Source organism: Ceratotherium simum, chromosome 8 (assembly GCF_057802395.1).
Source record: "Ceratotherium simum simum isolate JZ-2026a chromosome 8, ASM5780239v1, whole genome shotgun sequence".
In the NCBI taxonomy this organism is placed as follows: Eukaryota; Metazoa; Chordata; class Mammalia; order Perissodactyla; family Rhinocerotidae; genus Ceratotherium; species Ceratotherium simum.
Genome location: NC_141907.1, coordinates 65,446,646 through 65,469,915, shown reverse-complemented (window position 1 = coordinate 65,469,915; position 23,270 = coordinate 65,446,646). Strand labels below are relative to the sequence as shown.

Genomic DNA, 23,270 nt, shown 5'->3' with positions numbered 1-23,270 from the left:
ACTTTCTGAAAATACAGAGCCCTAGTATGTACGAAGCATAAAGCAAAAGGCTTTCTGTCTTCCTGAACTGAAGCAGTGTGCTCCGTATATTGGTAGAAAGAATTCCAGTTGAGTTCCTATCAGAAAACACTTTTGTTTCAGTTAAACTGAAACAAATGACCTGACTTCAATACAGTGTAGGATAGCTGAAGCTGTGTCCAAAAACATTTCTTCAGAGCTCCTGAAGACACCTATAGAAACTCCTGAGGAGAAGGAATGGTTTCTCACAAGGCCAAGATGAACGTTATCCGAAGCGAAACTTGAGTCTGTATTTCACTGTGTTGGGACTCTTCCGAGGCGTGGAAAAGGGAACCTTTGGCTTGATAGGATTAGGTGGCTTTTTCTTTTCAGGAACAGTTACTGTGAAAGAAAGTTCTGGCTGTTCCAACTGCTTGAATCTTGGCAGGAAGTGGGTAGAGATGTGCTGAGGTTTAACCCGGGGGCTGCAGCCTCGCTTAGCTTTCCCTCTTTTGTTCAGGGCCACATACCATTCCCGTCCCGTTTTTTCGGTTCTGTGTATTGCTGAGGCATAGGTATTATAGCTGTTTTCTTGAAATCGCTCCCTGAACTTGCAGTCATCTGTAAATTTGGCCTAGGGAAAAAAAAAAAAGAAGAAATTTAAGTAGTCATAATATTTTCAGCATGTAATAAAAAGAGGTCTTGTACTGTAAAGAACCAAGAATTTCATTGGCCCTTGCCCTTCTACTCCGTTCTCTTTTCTAAAGATGTATTTGCTTTTCTTAAAGTTGTTTTAAATTATGATTTTCATTTCTACATTCCTACTTTATTCATCTTTGTGATGCTAACTTATGTTTACTATGTCCTTAGCGAAATAACATCAATGTATATAAAAATGATAAGACCTCAATATATTTAAATTTGATTACTGTTTTTAAATTACTTTGAAATTTGTAGTTAAAAAATCAACTTTGAACATAAGTTTTTTTTCACTCTTAAGCCATCAAGAAAATAAATAGAACTATATTACTAAGAAACAATTGACTAGTGCAACATGAATTCATGTTCAGAGAAATGGGGTCATATTATTCCCTTGAAACAAGAATACATTTTTCAGCATTATCAGTGTGATTTACCGTGCTGAGAGAGGGGTAGCATATGGTCCTATTAATATTGCATGTGTTAGAGTTCCTTAGGAAAAAAATATATCTTCACACAGCTATGCAGGAGAGCATATTTGATGCCAAAAAGAAAAAATTACTTTTTGGAGTCACTAGCAACACTTCAGCCAGATCTCTCTCTCTCTCTCTCTCTCTGTCTCTCACACGTGTGCAGATGCACACACACACACACACACACACACACAAACGTATCTGCCCTTGAAATGCTCACAGAATAGTGGAAAAAGTAGACAAGTAGACATCCGTCACGGTGCAGCTTGATAAATGGAATTATGACAGGTGTATGCCGAGGGTACATGATAGCATAGAGGAAGAGCATCCAAGAGGATGGAGGTGGCAGGGAAGAGGGCAGGGGAGTCTTCCTAGAAAAGGTGACATCTGAGCTGAGACTTAAGTACAATGAGGTATTAGCGAGGCGGGTGACGTGAGAAAGGATATTCAGGGAGCCGGAACAGTGTGTTCACAGGTCAGCACGACACTACTATGAGTAGTTAGTGTGACTTCCACTTAGGATGCATGGGAGAAGGAACAAGAGATGAGGCTGACAAAGTGGGCAGGTAGGAGCTCTAAAAAGGCTTAGTTTGCCATGTTGAGGAAATTGAAGGACTGTGGTATGGTGGGAGAGCGTGATCATGGAGTCAGACAGACATGCCATCAAATACCAATTCTGCCAACTGAGGTCTTAGCTTTAGGCTCCTTATCCACAATCCTTACACTCCATAGGGCTATTTTGAGAATCTAAATATTTTTCTAGGGACAGGATCTGTAGCTTTCATCAAACACAAAAGGGTCCATAACCCCCAAGAATTAGAATTCCTATCCTAGACCAGACTACCAGGTTTCACAATTTCAGGAAGCACCATTTGTATAGAGTTCCTGGGTTTGGGAATACCAAATCTTTTGACGTCTATATAGAGAAACACTAAATATATATATATGATATACTTTCTATATCAGACCAAGAGATATATACTGGAATTAAAAGTCCTTTTTTCTCCTGCTTTTTCTCATAATGCCAAACTTTTCTCTGCACTACAGATCACAATACTGTAATTTGAAAGTCTGAACACTGCGAGGCAATCTACACAGACCTAGTCTTGATAGCCACATGGAATTTTTTTTGTGTGAGGAGGACTAGCCCTGAGCTAACATCTGATGCAAATCCTCCTCTTTTCTCTTGAGGAAGAGTGGCCGTGGGCTAACATCCATGCCCATCTTCCTCTACTTTATATGGGACGGCCACAGCATGGCTTAACAAGTGGTGCTTCGGTGCACACCTGGGATCCGAACCTGCGAACCCGGGACCGCCAAAGCACAGTGCACGCGCTTAACTGCTTGTGCCTCCGGACCAGGCCCACATGGAATTTTTGACTTGTGCGAAGTACTGACAATATCAGAAGACAACCAATTTCAGAGCATTTCCAACAGCGCATTTGCCTTATGTATGACAGTTTACCCAAGTTATTTACACTGAAGTATAGCTCAATCAATAAAGCTCTTTATCTGGGAGCTATGAAGCTATATAATTAGAACTTCCACGAGTCTGCTGGTGATTCCTGATCTCTAGCAGGCAGGATGCAGGTGTTTTAAAGAACCGCGTCCTATGGCTTTCTCTCATCCTATCATAACCCACCAGCCTCCGTCCAGGCCAAGGGTGCTATGCTGACATCACTTTAGAAGAGCACACATTTAATGTCCCTATTTTTTATTAAAAAGACTTTCTTACAAGTCAAACATAGATTTGTCTACAGCTGCTTAGCTCTTAAAAAGGACTTAAATGCCCTCACATTTAATTACATAATCCCGAACTTTTATTTTAAAATAAAAGCTATAGCCATCTAGAATGTTTTGTGCTACATAAAAGGATAAGCGTTTTAGAAAAGTGTGAGGAATTTCATTAAAAAAGAGTAGAAGGTATATTTACCCTGCCTCAGATTTTTTTCTTAAAATTTATTTGAAAAACGTTTTTCAGAATATATAATACACCATACTTTGTCCATACGTCTGCCCCTGTTTCACAAAAATCCATTTTCCTGAAATAGAGATAGCAATGATTGCTTGATTCAATGTCGACAGTTAGGTTTTTTAAGTGTACTATGTTATTTAACCTTTTTTTCCTCCGTGACAGTGTCAAAGAGAAAACATGTCATTTTTTATTGAAGTGGCTAATAGACACATGCATGCACACACACAGCACAGTGAATTAAACCCACAGCAGTTCCATCTCAGGGTCTTCATATGAGTGAAACCCCACTGTCTCCACCTGCTAAAATTATTCCATCTAAAAACTTTCTCTTTTCCTCCTCGAGATTTGTGTTCTAAAGTTCATTCTTAAGGTGAAAGATGGTTGTTCAGGCTCTAGATTTTTCAAAGTTCACCTAACTGTCACACGGGGGGGAGATGTTCAGAATTCTAAGGACCCACACATGACTTGCAGCCCCTCAGCCATTCCAAATCCCACATTAAAACAGGAGTAAAGGGAGTCAGACTGTTTTGGCTTTCTTAATTAACCTCTAATTTAATGTTTTGTCTGAGAAATTCTTCCAGCTACGATGGAACAGAAGCATTTGAAACAAACATTTCAATGAGGTTTTTCATCAGGAGATTTGGTTTCTCCTTGAGGAATCAGTTGTTCCTGTCAGTATTCCTGGCCTTGTTCAGATAAAATGGTCACCCTAAGCAGTGCATGTCTGTCCCTAATGTCACACATGAAGCATCTTTATAGCAGAGGGTCACTAAGCAGCATAGGTCTTAGCTACAGGTATTTAACTATATATACATTTACCATTATATCTGTTTTTCAGATAGTAGATTTTCCAGGCTACTTTTAATTTTTAAAATCTCCTTTGAATTATAATAAGTCCTTTAGCAAAATATATACTTTTTAAATAATACAACTATATTATTTCCCTAGAAAAAGTGAAGTTGACATAAAGACTTTTTCTACAGTGAAGGTGTGAAATAGAGAGGGAGTCAAATTTCAAATAAGTTATTGAAATCAGGACCCCCGTCACCTCATTGCCGTTATCACCATCCACCATTACAACAAAACCAATCATTAAAATGTTTGTAAAGAACCCCTATCTTTGTTTCAAATTCAATTTTTTGTGAATTTATTCAACAGATGTTTATTGACGGTGTATCACATGCCAGAAAGACAAAGAAGTGGGTCTTAAAGCAAATTAAGCCTAAACTATCACTGGAGGCAAAAATGACAAAACCAAGGCTGTCCTTCTTTGGGTACACCATGAGAATGCAGGTTCTTTGGAAAAGACAAGAATGCTGGGAAAAGGAGAAGGCAGCAGGAAGAGGAAGACCAAATATGAGATGGATTGACTCCATAAAGGCAGCCAAAGGCATGAGTCTACAGGAGCTGAGGACAGAACATTATGGATGTCACTCATTCATAGGGTCGCCAGGTGTAGGAGCCAACTTGACAGCACGTGACCAATCACATGCCATGTGCTTTGCTAGTTGCCACTTTAAAATGAAAAACGATAAAGAACGGTCCTGGCCATGTTCTTTGCTGACTTAAATGATCTGTGTTTTTCTCTTTAATTTCTCCTTGATCTTGCAAGTGTAAAAACAAGTTCCATTCAACAAGCCATAATTGCAAAATTAAAATGAAATGTTCAGGGGCCGGCCCAGTGATGCAAGCTGTTGGGTGTGCACGCTCCACTGCGGCAGCCTGGGGTTGGCTAGTTCGGATCCTGGGTGCACACCGACGCACTGCTTGGCAAGCCATGCTGTGGCGGTGTCCCACGTAAAGTGGAGGAAGATGGGCACGGATGTTAGCCCAGGGCCAGCCTTCCTCAGCAAAAAAAGAGGAGGATTGGCAGATGTTAGCACAGGGCTGATCTCCTCACAAAAAAAAACAAAAAAATGAAATGTTCAAATCAGCTAATTTCTGCGTAATTTAATACAGTCCTTATTGAAAAAACAAATAAAACTTAAACAAACCAAACTGTTTTTGCTTGAATATCCAAATTATTCAGAGGACGGGGAAACACAGTGCTACTAGGAAAAACAAGAACTTTTGGATTAGAAGGACACTTGGCCTTGATTCTACTCATCTCTTTATACAGTGTGGGCACACAATGGATGTTTAGAAGAAAGATCAAATTCAGTTCAAAGAAAGTCAAATTTGATGAACTGGGATATTCTAGAAAAGATTAATTCTGCTTAACTGAAATCTGAGGGTCAATTAAGCCAAACAGAAAATTCTTTCTGAAATGATATTTTTTTAAAACTTTCTAAAACCTCAAGTACCAATTCTCATTATGTGCGACCATGGAAGTAAAGACGCAGTCTACGGAGGAGGTATAGAAAGAGGAATGAATTTGGACTAACAGTGGTATAAATCTTGGAGTTTGTGGAGTATTTAATCAATTTTGATTATTTCACTTTGTTTTCTTTGATTTGCCTCTTTCTCTTGAAAAAAACCTTATAAAGTTAAGAAGTAATTAACCAAATATAAATAATTAAAATGTTGTTATTGACTGGAATAGCCAGCCCTGGTGGTCTACTGGTTAAGATTCGGTGCTTTCACCACTGCCCAGGTTCATTTCCTGGTCAGGAAACCGCACCACGCATCTGTCGTCTGTCGGTTGTCACACTGTGGCAGCTGCGTGTTGCTGTGATGCTGAAAGCTATGCCACCGGGATTTTAAATACCAGTAGGGTCACCCATGGTGGACAGGTTTCAGCAGAGCTTCCAGATTAAGACAGACTAGGAAGAAGGACCTGGCCACCCACTTCTGAAAAAATTGGCCATGAAAACCCTATGAATGGCAGTGGAGCATTGTCTGATATTGCACCAGAAGGAGAGAGGATGGCCCAAAAAGACCAGGTGGGTTTCCTCTCTGCTGTACTCAGGGGCGCTAGGAGTTGGAATCGACTCAAGGGCTCTAACAACAACAAATAGACCGTAATAAAACAATTATAGAACACGGGGCTGGCCTGGTGGCGTGGTGGTTGGGTTCACATGCTCTGCTTTGATGGCCCGGGGTTCGCAGGTTTGGATCCTGGGCATGGACCTACGCACCGCTTATCAAGCCATGCTGTGGTGGTGTCCTACATACAAAACAGAGGAAGATGGGCACAGATGTTAGCTCAGGGCCAATCTTCCTCAGCAAAAAGAGGAGGATTGGCAAGGGATGTTAGCTCAGGGCTAACCTTCTTCATCAAAAAAAAAAAACAATTATAGATCAAATTGTTCTCTAAGCAATGTTTTCTTGCTGAATACATCCCTCCTTCTGGTTCCCCTTCCTCCTTTCATTGCCAGGCCAGGTGCCTTTAGCCTGGGCTGTTCTGTGTGGTTGTACAGGATATTCCCTGCACAAAGTCACCCAGCTTTGGTGCTGAGTGAAGGCTGAAAGCAAGACCCTGCTCCAATTGCTCTGAAGCAGAGTGCCCCGGTACAGGGCAGCATGCACCCAGAGGGGCTGCCTTTTACTCTTGACCATATAAGCCTCATATGGGTCAGATACAGCCACACCATGCCATCTCCAGGGCATGACCATATTTCCTGCTTGGCACTGAACATCTGTCCATTTTATATCTCAGTTCTTCATACTGAGCAACCAAGAGAATATACAAGTTGGATTTAATAATAAAGCAACCTGAGGTAAGGTGATGAAGAATACCAACCAAAGGATTTCTCCTCCCCCAAACTTCATGAATTGACTTAAAATTACTCAGGGAGCTGGTTCAAAATGCAGATTCTCCGGGCCCTATCTCCAGAGATTGTGTTTTAGTGAGTCTGAGGTGAGATCCTGGAATTGCAGCCTTAACCAGCATCCTGTGTGATTTTGATGCAGGTGAGGTGAGGCCCACACTTGCAGAAACATGATATAAGATCGGCATTTTCCCTCTGATGCTCTTAGTAAGTCAATAAAGCTGGGCTATTGAGGGCTACTATGTGCCAGGTGTTTAACATATTGCATTCTCACGATAACTCCCTGACTATTAGGATGCTATTATCTGATTTTCCAGTCAGAGAAGTAAAGAAAATTATTCATCTAAAGCTCCACATTTATTAAGTGCCAGGGTAGGCCTGTGACTTAAATCTCAGATCTTCTGATTCACAGACTCAAGCTCTTTCCGTAACAGCCTACAAACCCAAGGCCATCTCCTAGGCTTCTGTGTGTCCTACCTGTCCTGAAGTTGCTCCACGTTAAAATGCTGATGAAAAACAAGCGCCACTCCCCAAACCATCAGAGAAATGTGACACCATCTCTCGCTTTACGCCGAAATGGATTTCTAAAGCTACAAGTCAATTCACCACACCCAGATTTCCTCAATAATGTAGGCCCCCCAGCCAGATTCACATGGTATGAAATTAAGGGAAAACTGGTATTTACTGCAAAAGCAGAGCCCTGAACCCCTTTTTGAGCCTGAATTACTAGACGTTCGATTTTACTATGTAAACCGCAAGCTCTTAGAGGGCAAGAGGAGTTTCCATTCGAATGCCTTTATACAGCTCATGGTCTCGACTGGAAGAGTGGAGTGCTTAATAAGCTATTTTTTAATGATGATGATAACTATTGCTCAAGCCTCCATTTCCCCAACATGCCCAGCCTTAGGGGCTGCTGGCTCCTCCTCACTCTGCCCCCAAGTGCAGGAAGTCCAGTTCAGAGCTCATCCCGGGCAAGCCAGCTGGCACCTTCTGAAACAAGGAGAGGAGGAGTTTTAGTCCTTGTTTAGGGCTGATCAAACGCACATTCCATGCCTGTTTCGTAAACTCTGCAATTAGCTTTCCTTCCAAACATGATCCCCCTAAACCCCTGAGAAACAAAAATAATTCTGCCACATGCTTCTCGCTGGATCTTTAAATTAAACTAAAATGTTTTTCCCCAATAGGCAATGAGCTATCATGTATACTTTAGGAAGAGACAGAAGAATACATGATAACCACCTTTTCCAGGATGTACATTTTTTTAGGGAAGAAAACAAGGTACACAATAGGGCTCTGAAAGAATTATGAGATTATGACCATAGGAATTCCTTGCTTCTCTAAGAGCTTGAGCCTGAGAATTTTGCTTTCAAATTGTGTTCCTTGGAAAAAAGAAAACCCAGGAGATAAGGGACTATGGTATGCGCAAAAAGTTTGGACCTGAGGAAAAAAAGTTTAATGATAAATAGGATTTAGGGCTGGTCCAAATATCTGAGGGGTCACAGCTGCTTGACCCCCAAATCAGAAAGTCTTCTAAGAGAGGAGATTGAGGATCATCAAACAGCTGCCTGAGAGCAAATTCAGGAAGATCTTTTTTAATAGGTAAGTACAGAATACTTGCCGGGCACTACTCAGTGTTTTGTATGATTATCTCATTTAAAATGGTCAACTATTACAATAGATTGTTACCTTAATTTTCCTTCTTTTACAGCTGATAAAACCAAGAATAGAAAGATTAAGTAAAATGACACAGTGGTGGAGTGGGATTCAGGCTTGGGCAATTGAACTGTGCTCTGAACCACCACTCGAGGCCTTTCACTCTTACATCTGGACCCACCTCAGATAAATCCAGACAGGCTCTCTATGTAATTTTTTTTTTTTTTTTTTTTTGGGTGAGGAAAATTTGCCCTGAGCTAACATCCGTTGCCAGTCTTCCTGTTTTTTTGCTTCAGGAAGATTCGCCCTGAGCTAACATCTGTGCCAATCTTCCTCTGTTTTGTATGTGGGATGCCTCCACAGCATGGCTGACAAGTGGAGTAGGTCAGCGGTGCCAGGGATCCAAACCTGCAAACCAGGGCTGCCGAAGCAGAGCACGTGGAACTTTAACCACTCAGCCACAGGGCGGGCTCCTATGGAATTTTTGGTAAAGACAATAAACCTGAGGAGAGAGCAGGAACAGAGTAAGGAGGAGGCAGGAACGGACAGGCAGAAGAGAGATAGACAGAAAGAGAAGGATGTTCCACGAGGTACCTCAGCCTGGAAACGAGTTGAGAAAGAGAACAGAGGTCACAGTCAAGGCTCTGACTAACCCTCATGACTCTTTAGGAAGCAGTTTTCTACTCCTACTCTCAATGATTCCCAAGGCATTTTGGGAAGGAGAAGACCATACACCTTCATCCTTGCAAAGAACGCTGAAAAAACCTGCATGGCAGGAATTTGGTTGCATTGCATATTTCAAGTACACTAGCCAAGGTTTTAAGAGAGCTGCATGTAGATTAATATGAGCATGTGGGCTGAATGAGTGCAGGGTGCAGTGCACACTGAGGTGGTTGAAGTTCAAATAAGACTTCTCTTACTGAATTACCAAACTTAGCACACAAAGGCAACCAGCATAAATGTTGCCTAAATCTAACTGTTCTGGGCTGATATTTCTATTTACCATCTTTGTGTCCATTGACAATGAAGCATTTTCTAAATGAAGATTTTCTGTGAACAAAACAGATCTCTTTTCTGTTTTGAAAGTTCATCTTGAGACGGGTTTGGTTCCCTATGCAACTCATCATCACACTGAATAACCAACGTTTGTGACTCTGATAAGTTCTGTGGTGGACACATCCCCTCCTTTCTAGACTTTAAAATCAAGTACTGAAGACACAGAAGTAGATGGGAAAAAACAATTCCAAAAAAGAGCTTGGAATGAGAAAGAGAGAGAGAGAAAGAGAGAAACAAGCAAAATATTCTAAGGATGACCAAAGTATTCATTCTTTAAAATGTAATATGAAAATATTATTAAACCATGCAATTATTAATTCCTATTAAATAATAGGTGAAAACAATATCATTAGTTCCAAACAAAACATAATATCTCTTTAAAGCTAACTTTTACCTACTAAGCATTACAGTATTTAAAGAGAAAAAGAATTTAAAAAGGATATAGTTCTGGTTCAATCACTTGTTAACTGTGTTAACTTAGGAAAAAATTTAACATCTCTGAGAGTCTTTCCTCATCTAACTAGGTAATGAGATAATGTGAGTGAAAGAGATTTTAAAGAACTATGCAAATACATTATCTCTGCCTAGTAACTAATTTTTAATATTCTGATTGTTACTATAAAAACCAAGTTGAAAATCTACAATTATCCACGAATATTTCTTAATACACTATGGGCTTACTTTCCCCAGAATTATATGATTTCTTTACATTTTAAGCTCACATTTACTTGTAGATAGAACCTAAAAGTACTCTTTATTAATTTTTTTCCAGTTTTATTGAGATATAATTGACATATAACATTGTATAAGTTTAAGATGTAAAACTTGATGATTATATATATAGTGAAATGATTATAAAGTATTATTTAAATGCCTCTGAACAATTACTAATTTAAAACAACTCAAGAAACACATTTAATCCTAAAAGTATAAGGGTTTTTAGGCTTTTTAGTGATGATGCAATTTTGTAAAAATCAAAACAAAATCAAATAATTACATTTAAAGTTATAAGAACAATTTTTCAACACGTTTAACTAGAAACTGAAAACAGGAAAGAAACCATCTAGGCATAAAACTGATAATTGCTAGGATTAATACTATATCTAAATTCAACCTCCTTAAGAGTAAATCATTTTATAATTTAATTAGTTTTCCATCTAGAGAAAAGTGCTAATCAAAGCTCAGATAAGAGAAAGTGGGCTTGGACAATTGGTTGAAAAAGAATCCACATAATCTTAGGGCTTAATTTTTTATCCACAATTCAGCTCAAAGTCATCAGAATGACTTTCATATCAAAGAGCTTCCGTGAGTGACAAGAGCAAGACTTGCTATGTGCTGTTTAGACGTCATTATTCCATGAAATAACTTTAGCCTGCCAAGATGAGAAAGAACAACAGATGCTGTTTTTGCATTATCTGCATTATTTCGACCAGCAATCCTTAGACATTTGGGTCAAATTTCTGGAAATTTGTTACTTGCATTTGACAGAGGAATCATGTATCCTAACCTCTCGGTTTGACCTTTCTAATTGGCATCCATTTGTACTACTTTGCTTTCCGTGGCAATTTTCCTTAAGCTGGCCCAAGTTTAGTCTATTTTTTGCATGCACTAGGGCAAATTAAATATTTTAAAAATTAATATCTTCACCCAAAACAAACCAATGAGAAAAGTTTCTTTACATGCATTGCATATTATTATGATCTTTAGATTTCGAAGGTGTTTCAATCTTTTGCAACCTTAAAGTTGACTGAGGAAAAGTTATTCTGTGCAGATGTGTTCAATCGTTGTTTTCTATTCTGTATGTGGATTTTTAAAAATCAAATCTTTTTTTCATAAAGTGGCATGTCCTACTTTTCCACAGCAACGTAGAACTTTGCCCCTTGAATGAATGAATGAATCAAAGAGCAATTATTTTATGAATGCTATACTATAGCTTACTAGAATATAATAACCAGCTCAGAAAATAAAATAGGTAAATATTTTTATAATTCTTGAAATCGGTGATTAAAGAGGTAAACAAAGGTTTTCCATGTATCTTAAACTGAGATTTTAGTAGTTTATCATATTTAGATTCTATTTCGATTATCATATAATAACAGGTAATATTTACCGAGCACTTACAATGTCCAAATACTGTTCTAAAAGCTTTATATGTATTTTCTCGTTTAATCCTCAAATAACTGCTGAAATAGCTTGAATTCTACCACCTCCTCCAAGAGGCATTAGCAAACTACATTTAGATGCTAGGGAAAGGAAAATGGAAAGTCTTAAACATTGAACCAAGTGAAATTCTCATTGAATTTTTTAGAAGTCTTGTAAATAGAAATTATAAATGGTAAGTTTCAATGATTGCACTCAATTAAAACTTCCTATATACTTTGAAAACTGAAAAAGTGATATTTCTCCAATTTATTTAATAAAAATTAAAGGGAGTAAGGAATAAAGGACTAGCATTAAAGAAGAATTGCTTTTTAAAATAATTTAATGTGACAAAACTTAGTATACTACAGAAAAAGAATAAATCCCTTTTAAGTGCTGTGAGTGGGAAATACAAATAATACAAATAAACAGAATCCGTGAGTGGGAAAACTAAGCTAGATGTATTTTATTATCTTTAAAATGTTTTAATGCTTCCTGAGTAATGAGCATTTTCAGAACAAAGCACAGAAATCTATAATTTGTAAACTGATTACAAAATGTAAAAATGATCCAAAAAAATTTTTAAGTGCATAATTAGTCTCCATAGTTTTAGGAAGTATTTGTTTTTGATGCAACAAAAATCCAAGATGAGAATTCCTCAAATGGATCAAATAAAATTTTTCCATAAAAGTCAAAGTCTTCCCATTAATTGGCTTCTTCCCTCCATACTTATTAATACGAAAATGTTATATTATTTAGACCCAATTTTTGACAATATATATATAGCTTAAAAAATTAAATAAGAACCTGATCTATTAAACACACACATACACAATCACCACAAACCTGTAAGTTTAAAATGTTATGTTATTTCCATAATATTTCTCCTTACTTGGACCACCTTTAAGAAATAAATAGCGGCAATCACTTTGAGAATGCTGTTTTCAAATACACTTACTCTTAAAATTTTTTGTGGACTCTTCTTTTCAAGTAAATAAAATACTTAAATGATTACTTATAAAAACACATACAATTCTCTTGGTTAAAGGTACATATAATTTTACAAAAACAAAAAACATTAAGTTCTCTAGGCAAATTGTCCTAGCCACCAATTTGGAAAATCACTTCATTCCATTTTACAAATGTAAAATCTTCACAACACCTTTAACAAATATGAAGTGGTTCTACTTACACTTGCATGGAGTTTTCCTTTTTTTGACATCGCTAAAAATTTGTTGCTGAAAACTCCTCGTATTCCTACAATCCCCTGAGACACAGCAAATATTTCCAAAATACCTAGGATGACAGAAATCCCAAAATAAAACACAGACTCCTCTATATACCATTATTTTTTGTAGAATTAAATTTCTACATAGCTTCTTTCCATTCCTTATTACTGTGATTTTAAAAGAGTATTTAATATTCTTATTTTTCATGACATTCATTATGTAAAAAAGAAAATGCTAGCACTCAACTGTACATTTAAAATGATAAATTTCAAGATTCAAAAATTTAGTTTTGCTTCATTAGTATTTTTTTTTACAAATTATAAGTCCCTTTTAGTAAACAATGTTTCACAATAGAATCTTTTCAAGTTCTAAAAGAACTGAAAAGACTTCTTAAATGTTTTTCAAAATAATTCTCATGCATTGTTTTTCTATCAAAGATAATACATTACTTTTACTATTAAAGCACATAAAGTCTGTACTCAAGACTAGTATAAAACATTGAAAACCTTGAAAATAATACTTATTTATATAAAAAATTCCTGTTCTCAAATTATCATAATTATAAAAGTACAAATCAATATATACCATACTCAATCATTTGGTGAGTAACTCATTTAAAGATTACACATTACAAAATCCTGAAAGCATTATAAATAATTTGGGATTATTGGCTCAATGAAGTGTTTAATGGATTATGGTTTGAGATATCTTGCATTTTGAATGACCTTTCTGGAAAAAAATGTAATGAGATATTTTATTACATTATTGTTTATATTTGGTATTTCATAGTTAATATTATCAAGTCAATGTCCTTCTGTCTCCTATAACAATTTAAAAAGTCCACATCCACTGGTCAAAAGAATCACACACCCCAGTTGATAGAATATTTTAAGAAGTTGAAACTCATAGTCTGTATATAATTGGAATTCCTGCCTGCTTATCATAAATTCACATATGTTATATGAACACAAGAAAAGCGTAGTGCTTTTTGTTAATTGCCTACATCAAATTGGGGGGGGGGGGAAGGACAAAATAATATAGTTTACTAGCGGTAAAAAGGGACCTGTCCTAGAAAGCAAGGAAAGAAGGAAGTAACGATGGGAGGGAGGAGGGAAAAAAAACCTCGACATTTCAATCTATACTATTTTGAGCATATATACTAATTAAGATATCTCAGTAAGAGTCTGCTGAATAGAGAAATTCACCAGATTTTCCTGAAATAATCTCCTCCTGCAGTATTTGAAGTACATATAAAATTATTCAATTTACAAGAAAAGCAGTATATTGTGGACACACATTTATATGACATATAAATACACACATATGAATATTTTTATTGAGCACTTATGTTGCACACTGTGAGCTAATACTGATAATTGTAGCAAATACTGTCGCTTATTTATTCAACTTGATTTCTTAAAAATATTTGATCAGAAAGTTCATGGGGGGAAAAGAGTAGCAGAATTATTGTTTTAGTTATAAGCATTCTTAGCCTGGAGTATATAAAACACATCTCAAGAAAACTGCAGCTACCAATTTACTAGTGAATGTTTCTTTAAAAGGAAAAAAACTCTAAAAACTGTTAGAAAGGGGCTACTTTTGCTTTTAGAAAAAAACTTCTAAAGAAACTGTTGTCTCATAAGTTCTTTTCTTCAAAATATTTTCAAAATGCTGTCTACAATAGATTTTACTATACAGATTATTTGACTGTGATGCACACCCAAAGATTTAGAAGCATTATAATTTTATCAAATAATAACAAAGCACACAGAATGCTTTGTAAAGTTAAGTACACTACACGATGTAAATGTAATATGCTGTAATAAGATTATTAATAAAGCATGAATAGGGCCGGCCCTGTGGCTTAGCTGTTAAGTGCGTGCGCTCTGCTGCTGGGGGCCCAGGTTCGGATCATGGGCGCGCACCGACGCACCGCTTCTCCGGCCATGCTGAGGCCGCGTCCTACATACAGCAACTAGAAGGATGTGCAGCTATGACATACAACTATCTACTGGGGCTTTGGGGGGAAAATAAATAAATAAATAATTATAAAAAAAATTAAAAAAAATAGAGCATGAATAGAACATCTGATACAAAGTTATATTTCTATCAAAACTATAGAATGATATTGAGAACAGCATTAATGATTTTAGATATTTGGGAGATGGGGGATATAATTGTGACTACTGTGTAAATGCATTAAAAAAACAAAATAGGAAGAACATGAGAAATCATCTATGTGTGGAATGATGGCTACCAAAGAGACAATATGGAGTTGGTAGAAAAGAGACTTGGTTGTATATTTTCCACCAATTTATTCATGGTTCTACATTGTTAGTTTTCATTCCATTCTCTGGAAAATTACCTGGTTTTGTAAATGCAAATCTATTGTGTATTAGGAAAAAAAAAATACATGGTAGCATAAAAGACAAAATTCTCATTAAGTATATGTGTTTGCAGGCTAACATTTAAGAAGTCAAGACAAAAGGGCTTTATACATATTTATTTAATGGGAACACTGCTTTGCCTATGTGAACTATTGGTTTCTGACAACTAACATATTCTATTTTTAAGAAAGATCCATTTTGACTCATTTAACTTGTTTCCTAACACACTGTACATTCTATGTGTATATGTTATATAAAATTTGCATTGTAATGAATTTTAAATATGGGGAAGATGAAATAATATATGTGAAAGTATTATTATTTTATTACATACTGCATAGTTTCTTTTCTTGTAAGTTTCAGTATAAAAATGATGTATTGCCTAAGAACAAAAGGATTTTATAATTTTAAGAAAATTATATTTAATTGAAAGCTTAAAAAATATACTTTTACATATATCATTCTATGTAAAATTATGAAGAATGTAGGAAAGAAAAAAGATGAGATTAGATGAAATAATTGTCTTTTCACATAGGCAATTTTGGAATGATCTAAATCTCAATGTAATTATGGCGTTAAGATCATAATTTCCAAAGTAATTTCAACAGTAATATTACAATGGCTTTTCTTCTAGAGTATTGATGCAAATTCTAACGAGTCCCACAGTTCAACTTCCTGCCCCACCCCAAGAGATCACTGGCTTATTGATTTTCTACAGCAAATTTCAGTAACTCACTAAAGAATTCTACATAATATTTTAAACCCATGTGCATTAAATCACACATATATAAATCCCAGAAAATATTTCTCTAAAACTGATTTTTTTTTAATTTCAGTAATTTACGGACTCTTATCATTAGGAGACAGTAATAATAAATTTGATGGAAATTTACAATTCACGTTATGGATGCCAAGATGATACCCCTAAGCAAAATTGTGGAAGGCCAAGTTTGTCTCACAGATCATGGATAGTCAATGAACGTTTGCTAAATTGGACTGTTTTCTTTGACCATTTCACTACCTCTCTTTCTCTTTTCGGGACACCCCATACACACACAAGTATGGACACAGCACACAAGTATGGACACGGGTTTTAGTACTATCCTAGTATTTTGGCTCTCCCCTGCTTGGGGAGTGGGGCAGGAGGAGAGGATCACTATAAATTCACATTAAAGTGCTAGTGACAATGTGTTATCTTTCCTAAGGTGTTCACATTTAAAAAGATCAAAAGAAAAGGGCGATGCTTGACAAAAGGAATTATTCTCTGTTGGTGGAATTTTGAGGTTGACATCTAGGTTGAAGGAGGCAAGAACTTGGTGTCTTTCAGGTTATACACACACTGTTTAATCCACTTACAAGCACAGGCATGAATTACAAAGTAAGTTATTTCAGTAAGAAAAAATATAGCTAGATTTTTGACTTAGTTTCCTCCAAATTTTTTAATACAATAGGACTCTGTTGATGATGGTTGACAACAATTATGTAGACTTCTCCCTTTTCTTAGTGAGTAAGATATAGAAAGACACAGATATTCCATGTATTCAGAAGCTTTCAACAGCCCATCTGAAAATCTTCAAAGAAAAATAATGTAAAACTGAAGTTTCTCTACTTGCTTTCACACAACACCACATATGCTATGTCATCACCAAATCTGAGTCTTGAACTATCCAGTTCAGCAGTCTTCATTGATTATATTAGTAACATGGAAATCTTCCACTTGAGTTTTTCTATACAGTAGATACAGGTTCCGGTTTATCTAGGCTCGGAGCACTATGTAAAGGTGGACTCTACACGACACCAGAATTGATAATGAATTCATATTTTTAAAAAATCAATAAAATTGAGAGTTCTATTTAGCCAAAATACGTGATTGGAATTTTCATATTTTATGTGAACACTTTGGCTTTGTGTAGCCATAGCCTTAAACTTTTGCTCCCTAAATTAACAATTACCTGATAGTCTATTCTTCAGTGGCCCAAGATAAGTCAGCAGAAGCACTGTACTGAAACTAAATTGAAAGCATATAAATTCAAGCAAAGCCTTTATTTTTATTCAATAGTCGGATTTTATCATCTGTCTTGTAATTGTCCATCTTTCTTTATCCTTTCCAGTATTTCCATATAATAAGAGTTTATGTACAATGGGCTCAATTCCTTTTTCTGTCTTCAAAACCTAGAAGCTATGAATATATTAATTGATATACCTTAACTAAACAAATTATGTTTCAAAATCTATAGCCAGAGTCTACTTCTGATGGCAAAACTAGAAAATATTCACAGTTTACAAAAATTTTAATGTCAAATGATAGTTGTGAAACATATGTATACTGTATATATATGTTAATCTGTTCTATCTGATAAATATTACAGAAAATTAAGTTTAAAAGAGCCTGTTAGAATGCAGTCTCATGGCAAAGTTTTGACTCTTTTCTGAAGTAGCAAGCTGTGACAAAACAATATAAATTTTCCATCATTGCTAACTCACAGACAGTAGAATTAGATGATGAGGTGTATCTTCTGTGGCCCCTGACCCAGCTCTCTTGATGTCTCTTGTGAGACAAATGTTTCCTCATCTACTCTAACCAATAGTCTACGACCAATGCCTCAGTTTACATAAGCGTCAGGAACCCATCTAGGGCTGCCTTCAAAGAGGTTTATGACCAACTGCATTCAACAGGCTTCTGTTTCTCTTTCACAGCGATTTAAGGGCAAAGACCCATTTGAAATTTCCAAATTACATGGCATCCCACTAAACATGACATATTCCATAAATTCTTCCTTGATCAATATTGGGTAGCGAAATCTAATAAAGTAGCTAGCATTAGACACCAGACATCACAAAGCAGAAAATCACCATGATTTGAACACTTAAGTTATGCTTACCTCTGTGAGAAAAACCCATGGAAGGCAAAACTAAAAAAATCCTCCAGCTAACCCAAAAGTAACCAAAATATCAAGCTTGGTGAGGTAGGTATCCTATATTGGGGAATGAGTGAATGAATGAATGAATAAGTGAATGATAGCAAGCCATGTAAAAAAACACAGACTAAATGTTACTGCAATAAACAAAAAAAAAAAAAAAAAAAAAAAAACCACAGACTAAACTGTGAAACGCTGTTGTAAACTGGAATGAATTAGGAAAGTGTTAGTTAAATTAAGGAAGTTTTATCCAGGCACTGTTTAGGAATTATCCCTGTTCTTTTGTAGATATCTTTCAATGCAGATTTTAAAATAAATTGTACCTTGGAAATAACAGGTAGCCAGATGTATTCTTTGTTGCTCTGTTCTCATTTTCCCTCCTATGGTTGTCTACAACTTCCCCTCCCCCCCAAGGCCTAAACTGCAAAAATCTTTGTCACTTATGGTTTCTTCCGAGAGAAAGAGGTGAATATCTTGGGAACGAATCTGGTGTGTAGAGATCCCTAGCACACTTGAAACCCACCCCAGACAACATTTTTTGCCCCCCTAATCTGCATGCTAACTTTGGGTCTTCCCTTGGGAACCCACAAGTTATCTCTCTGCTGGTGCTGATTTCGCAGATAAACTACAAGAACAGAATAGAAAAAGTTTTCATGTGAGAGAAAGGAGGGAAGATTCCATGAAGTGAGGAATACGCAGAGTTGGGTGGGACAAAACGAGAAGGGCAAAGTGAACACGGAAATAGACGCGACTCTCACTGAAAACTCGGAAAATTCCCCCTTCCCTCCAACAAATCTTGCCCTTTATCACCAAAGATGGGGAGTTATTTGATAAGAGCAAAATGAACCTTAAAACGTGGAAACCGGTTCTCTAAGGAGCGTGCGGGAGGCCCTGGGATTCGCTGGGGCGTCGTCGCAGGGCCCTTTCTCGGGTTCGTGCTCCAGGCCAGCTCACCATGCGCAGCACGGTCAGGGGGAGCCGCACAACCCGAAAGACTAGACAGGGGCAGCGGGCGGGCGCGGACCCGCTCCTCTGCCTACGCGAACCGCCCGGTCATGCATACCCTGCCTCCTGAACCCCGGGGAGGAGGCTTGCCTGCCGGCCACCCCACCAACGTGCGCACTCCAACCCCGCTCCGGAGGCGGCTGCCAGGTTGCCAACCCCGCTGCGGCGCCCGCGCTCCTCCGGAGCGTGGGTAAGAAGAAGCCCAATGGCCTATGGAGTGGTTGGTTTGAGATGCAGCAAGTTAGGTACACCTGGGAGCTACCAGGCTGACGCTCGAGAGCCGGGTGACCGTGCGCAGCGCTATCTCCTGGCCCTGCTTCTGCTCTCCCTGGGTATCTCGGAGGCCCCGGCTGTGGTTCTATCTGGTGGACTAAATCGGCCTAGAAGAGCGATCTGTCCTGTTGAGGAAAAGCCCCGCAGAGATCGCCCAAGTACCGCTTACAACCTCAAATCATCTCTCCCCTCAGCTGCCTAGAGGCATTGAGAGGAATCCGGGGAGTGGCCGTGACCGGCTGGAAACGCAGATAAGGTGGAAGGGAAGAGGAGATGAGAAAGGAGGGAGAGAGAGAGAGCTAATGAGAAAACTCAAAAAGAAAATTTAAAACTTGGCTTACAAAAGCCTACACAATTTGCACCTGTACCGAATTGAACCTCCTCTGAGTTTCCTCTAAAGTAAAGAACTTTCCCCTAATTGTCCTTGGGGACAGAAGGCTGACGGGTCTTCCTAACAAGGTGTTGTCATGGTCTCAAGATACTAAACGTTGCTAAATCCAACTCTGGAGTTAATAATTCGAATGTCCATCACGTCGCCCTCTCTAAACGTGTCCAGTTTTCCAGATCACTGTCTTCTTCCAAGCAGGGGATGCCTGGTCTCCCTTAGAATATACATATATATTTTATATATATAGTGCAAATATATATATGCACTAGACATACATATATGTATATACATATATAAATTATATATACATTAATTTGGGGTTTATGGTGGCTGTTGGGGGGGATTCTGTGAGATCTGATTCTTCTAAAAAAATATTAACTGTTCAGTTATGGGCAGGGAATAGGGGTGCACTTTGACGCCTGATGAAAAATGCTAGCCTAGTAAACAGAAGCAGAAGGTAAACAGAAACTAAACGAGGAGAAAGAAGATTTTTGTTTTTTCTCCAGGCGCAGGCTGGATGCTCCTCTTTGGGACCGGGGCAAATTGGAGAAAAGATGCCTGTCTGTGCACCAGCCTCCGGGTAGCCTACCCCTCAGGAATCGCCATTCCTCATACCCAGGAGAGGGGTGCGCCTGTGCGCGCCGTGTAACAGCATCTCCACCCAACCCGCCCAGCTGTTTCGACGGCCAGTAGAGTCCCACGGGCCGGGGCTCCGGAAGGTGCGCCTGTGGCCCAGGGAATAACCGGCTGTCCCTCCCGAGTCTCCCGCCGCCTGCTTAGGACGGGTTTTGCAGGAGAGAGAGCAACTTACTTAACATATTGGCTTCGTGGGAGCCATTGACTTTGCCATCCGGGTAGATCTGCAGATGGAAACCAATGCCCACTCTGCAGTAGAGGCTGCCGGTCCGGCGACCCGAGGGGCTCCACTGGAAACTGCTCTGCTCCAAGCCGCTTCCTTGGCTGCCCAGAGAAGCCGCGGGGGAGGAAGAGGCAGAGGAAGAGGAGAAAGACGTCGTGCTACTGCTGCTCCGGCTGCTCCTGGCGCCTCCTGGGTTTCTATCAGTGACAGCGGGTCCGGGTTGCCCTTTGGGGGCGAGGCGTTTCTCCCCGTGAGCCCAGGCGCTGAGGATCAGGTGGCTGAGGAAGAGGAGGAGGAAGGACAAGCTCATTCTTCCAGCCGCGGGGGTCCTAAGTGCATCTTGCAGGGCTGGGCTCTGTAGCCCCCGCGCGGCTGCGTGCCTCTGGCGCTGCTCCCCTCGCCGCACCGGGTGGACATAGCCTCGGGGAAGAGAGAGGGAGAGGGGGAGAGAGAGAGAGGCCACCCGAATGGATCTCGGCGCTGGCACTGGGATATTTATAACGCAAGTGATCTCACTGCTCTGTGCACGCCTGCGAAGCTTCCCCTCACCCGCCGCTTTGTGTACTCTCCGGCCGGTGCGGGGAGGGAGCCTCGCGGCCCCGGGGGCGGGGGGTGTGAAAGAGGGAGGGGGTGGGAGAGAGCAAGTGGGAGGAGAAGCCTTGCTGAGAGAAGCTGCACCCCGACGCTGGGCGCGCGCACACCAGGGCCACGCACCCCAGCAGTTCTCACGCGCCACACGGCCACCCTGCCGGTGGCGCCAACGCAGTTGAATCCTCCAGGGGCAGCGACGGAAATGGGGGGTTGAAACATGGAAGTGAGTTCTCCTCCTTTCCCATCTCGGCCTCAAGCTTGCGTCCCAGCAATGCACCCTTGCCTTGCAACGTACCAGGACCCAATTTCCAGGTTCCGTTCCCTTTGCCCAGCCGACCCGCCTATCACAGCCCCTGCCCCTCGGGAACTGCGTTCCCCCGGGAGATGTCACTGCTTCAAGTGCTTGCGGCGGGGAACCAAACAAGGATTTGCAGCCCAGCTTGGGAAGGCTTTGGTGTGGTGCATTGGGGAGAGAAGGCTGTTTTTGTTGTTGTTACTGATTCATTAAAGAGCTAAGGAATGGGTTTATTCAGCGTTTAGAGAGCCACCCTGAGCCATTACGCCACTAATCGAGCTGCTCTCCTGTTGGAAACTCTCGGTCGCGCTAAACATTATGCCGAATTTGTTTTTCTTTCTGGGAAGCTCTTGGTCTGTGACTGGGAGGGTGAGCGCACATGCTCACCTGCGCTCGGAGCGGGGCAAGAGAAGCAGGGTCTGGGCACCAGCACATGTGACTGACTGTCCAGTTGTCCTCTCTAGCCCCAGGATCCCCTTGGCAGGAAGGATTAGCTAATGGCTCGCTTCAGCTTTCTCAGAGCTGCCACTGACTGAAGGACCCACCCCAATGAATGATTAATGATGTGTGTGCTGGATTTCAGGAAACCTGAGAACCGAGAATCTCCCTGTATGCAATACCCCTACTGTCATTTATCTGAGAAATATACCTGACTTGCATTCTTGTAATATTTTCTGTCTGAAAACATATTTGAAGCTTTAAACTACACTCTGATACATTATTCATTGGTGATTTTAATGAAAATGCCATAATTTTGACCAATAAGGTCAATTCACATAAGCCAAGGTTGATGCTAAGATATGGCCTTATCCATCACTGAGTACCCACTTAAGGATTCCTATCTCAGCAATGAAAAGCATTTGAAATGCAGGTAGATTTTTCAGTATTGGAAATATTCCATGGCTAGAATAGTTAACATCAAGGCAGCTTAAAACACAGTCGTCTGGACAACTTATTGAAGCCACTGCCGGGAAGAAAGGGTACATAGATGTGCATAGCCTGGGCAAAATGCCCCGGACACACTATATAAGATGCTGCCCTAGGCTGAACACCGCTTCTCTTTCCACTGTTCTAGGCTCAAGCTCTGTGCTTCTGGCTTAACTAGCCATGGATAGGCAGCCCCTTACAAAGCACTCCTGGAAGTGGACATTGAGAGTGCACAGGCGGTCCCTCAGAACAGTCCGCTTGACTGAAGTTATCTCTTTCCAGGGTGAACGATTGTAGGATGCTGAGCCTGGATACCATGCCCTCTGCAGGTGATGGCCTTGGGTCTGTGACAAAGCTGTCAGCCGCCCGTTGGTGCTGCTCTATGCCACCAGTAAGTTCCCCTGTGTGTCACACAGTCTACCACCCCTGCCTCAAGTGGCAAACATTTTCCAAAGCAAATCCAGTTGATTGTTTCTCCCCCTCCTCTTCCCTAGGAGTCTGCTGAAAGAGCAGGAGAGTGGCTTCTGGCCCAGGTGCACTATCAGCTCTCTGCCCAAACCTGGAAGGCCAATACCACTCTGGGGACGAGCTTCTGGAGCTGCGATTCGGGCTCTTGTCTTTTCTTCTTTCTTTCAGCTTCTCGAGCCCCATCCCCACTGAAACAACCGTTCTTGTATCCCTCTCTCCCCTGCAAGA

The 23,270-nt window shown here is 39.7% G+C and overlaps 1 protein-coding gene across 1 annotated transcript; it reads right to left on the bottom strand.

Moving 5' to 3' along the window:
- Positions 1-283: 283 nt before the first annotated feature.
- Positions 284-21,071, bottom strand: FGF5 (fibroblast growth factor 5). Its single transcript, XM_004430875.3, has 3 exons — positions 20,714-21,071; positions 12,895-12,998; positions 284-631 (listed from the first exon to the last, which is right to left on the bottom strand). The coding sequence occupies exons 1-3, from the start codon at positions 21,069-21,071 to the stop codon at positions 284-286; spliced, it is 810 nt and encodes a 269-aa protein (XP_004430932.2).
- Between the last annotated feature and the right edge of the window lie 2,199 nt (positions 21,072-23,270).

Bases quoted from the DNA above. Each gene is read 5' to 3' on its own strand.
- FGF5 (XM_004430875.3), bottom strand. From the start codon at position 21,071: ATGAGCTTGTCCTTCCTCCTCCTCTTCCTCAGCCACCTGATCCTCAGC. The intron at 12,999-20,713 runs GTAAGTTGCTCT...CTGTCATCCTAG, and splicing joins CCACGAAGCCAATATGTTAA to GTATTTTGGAAATATTTGCT. The intron at 632-12,894 runs GTAAGTAGAACC...TTTTTTCCCTAG, and splicing joins AAGGAAAACTCCATGCAAGT to GCCAAATTTACAGATGACTG.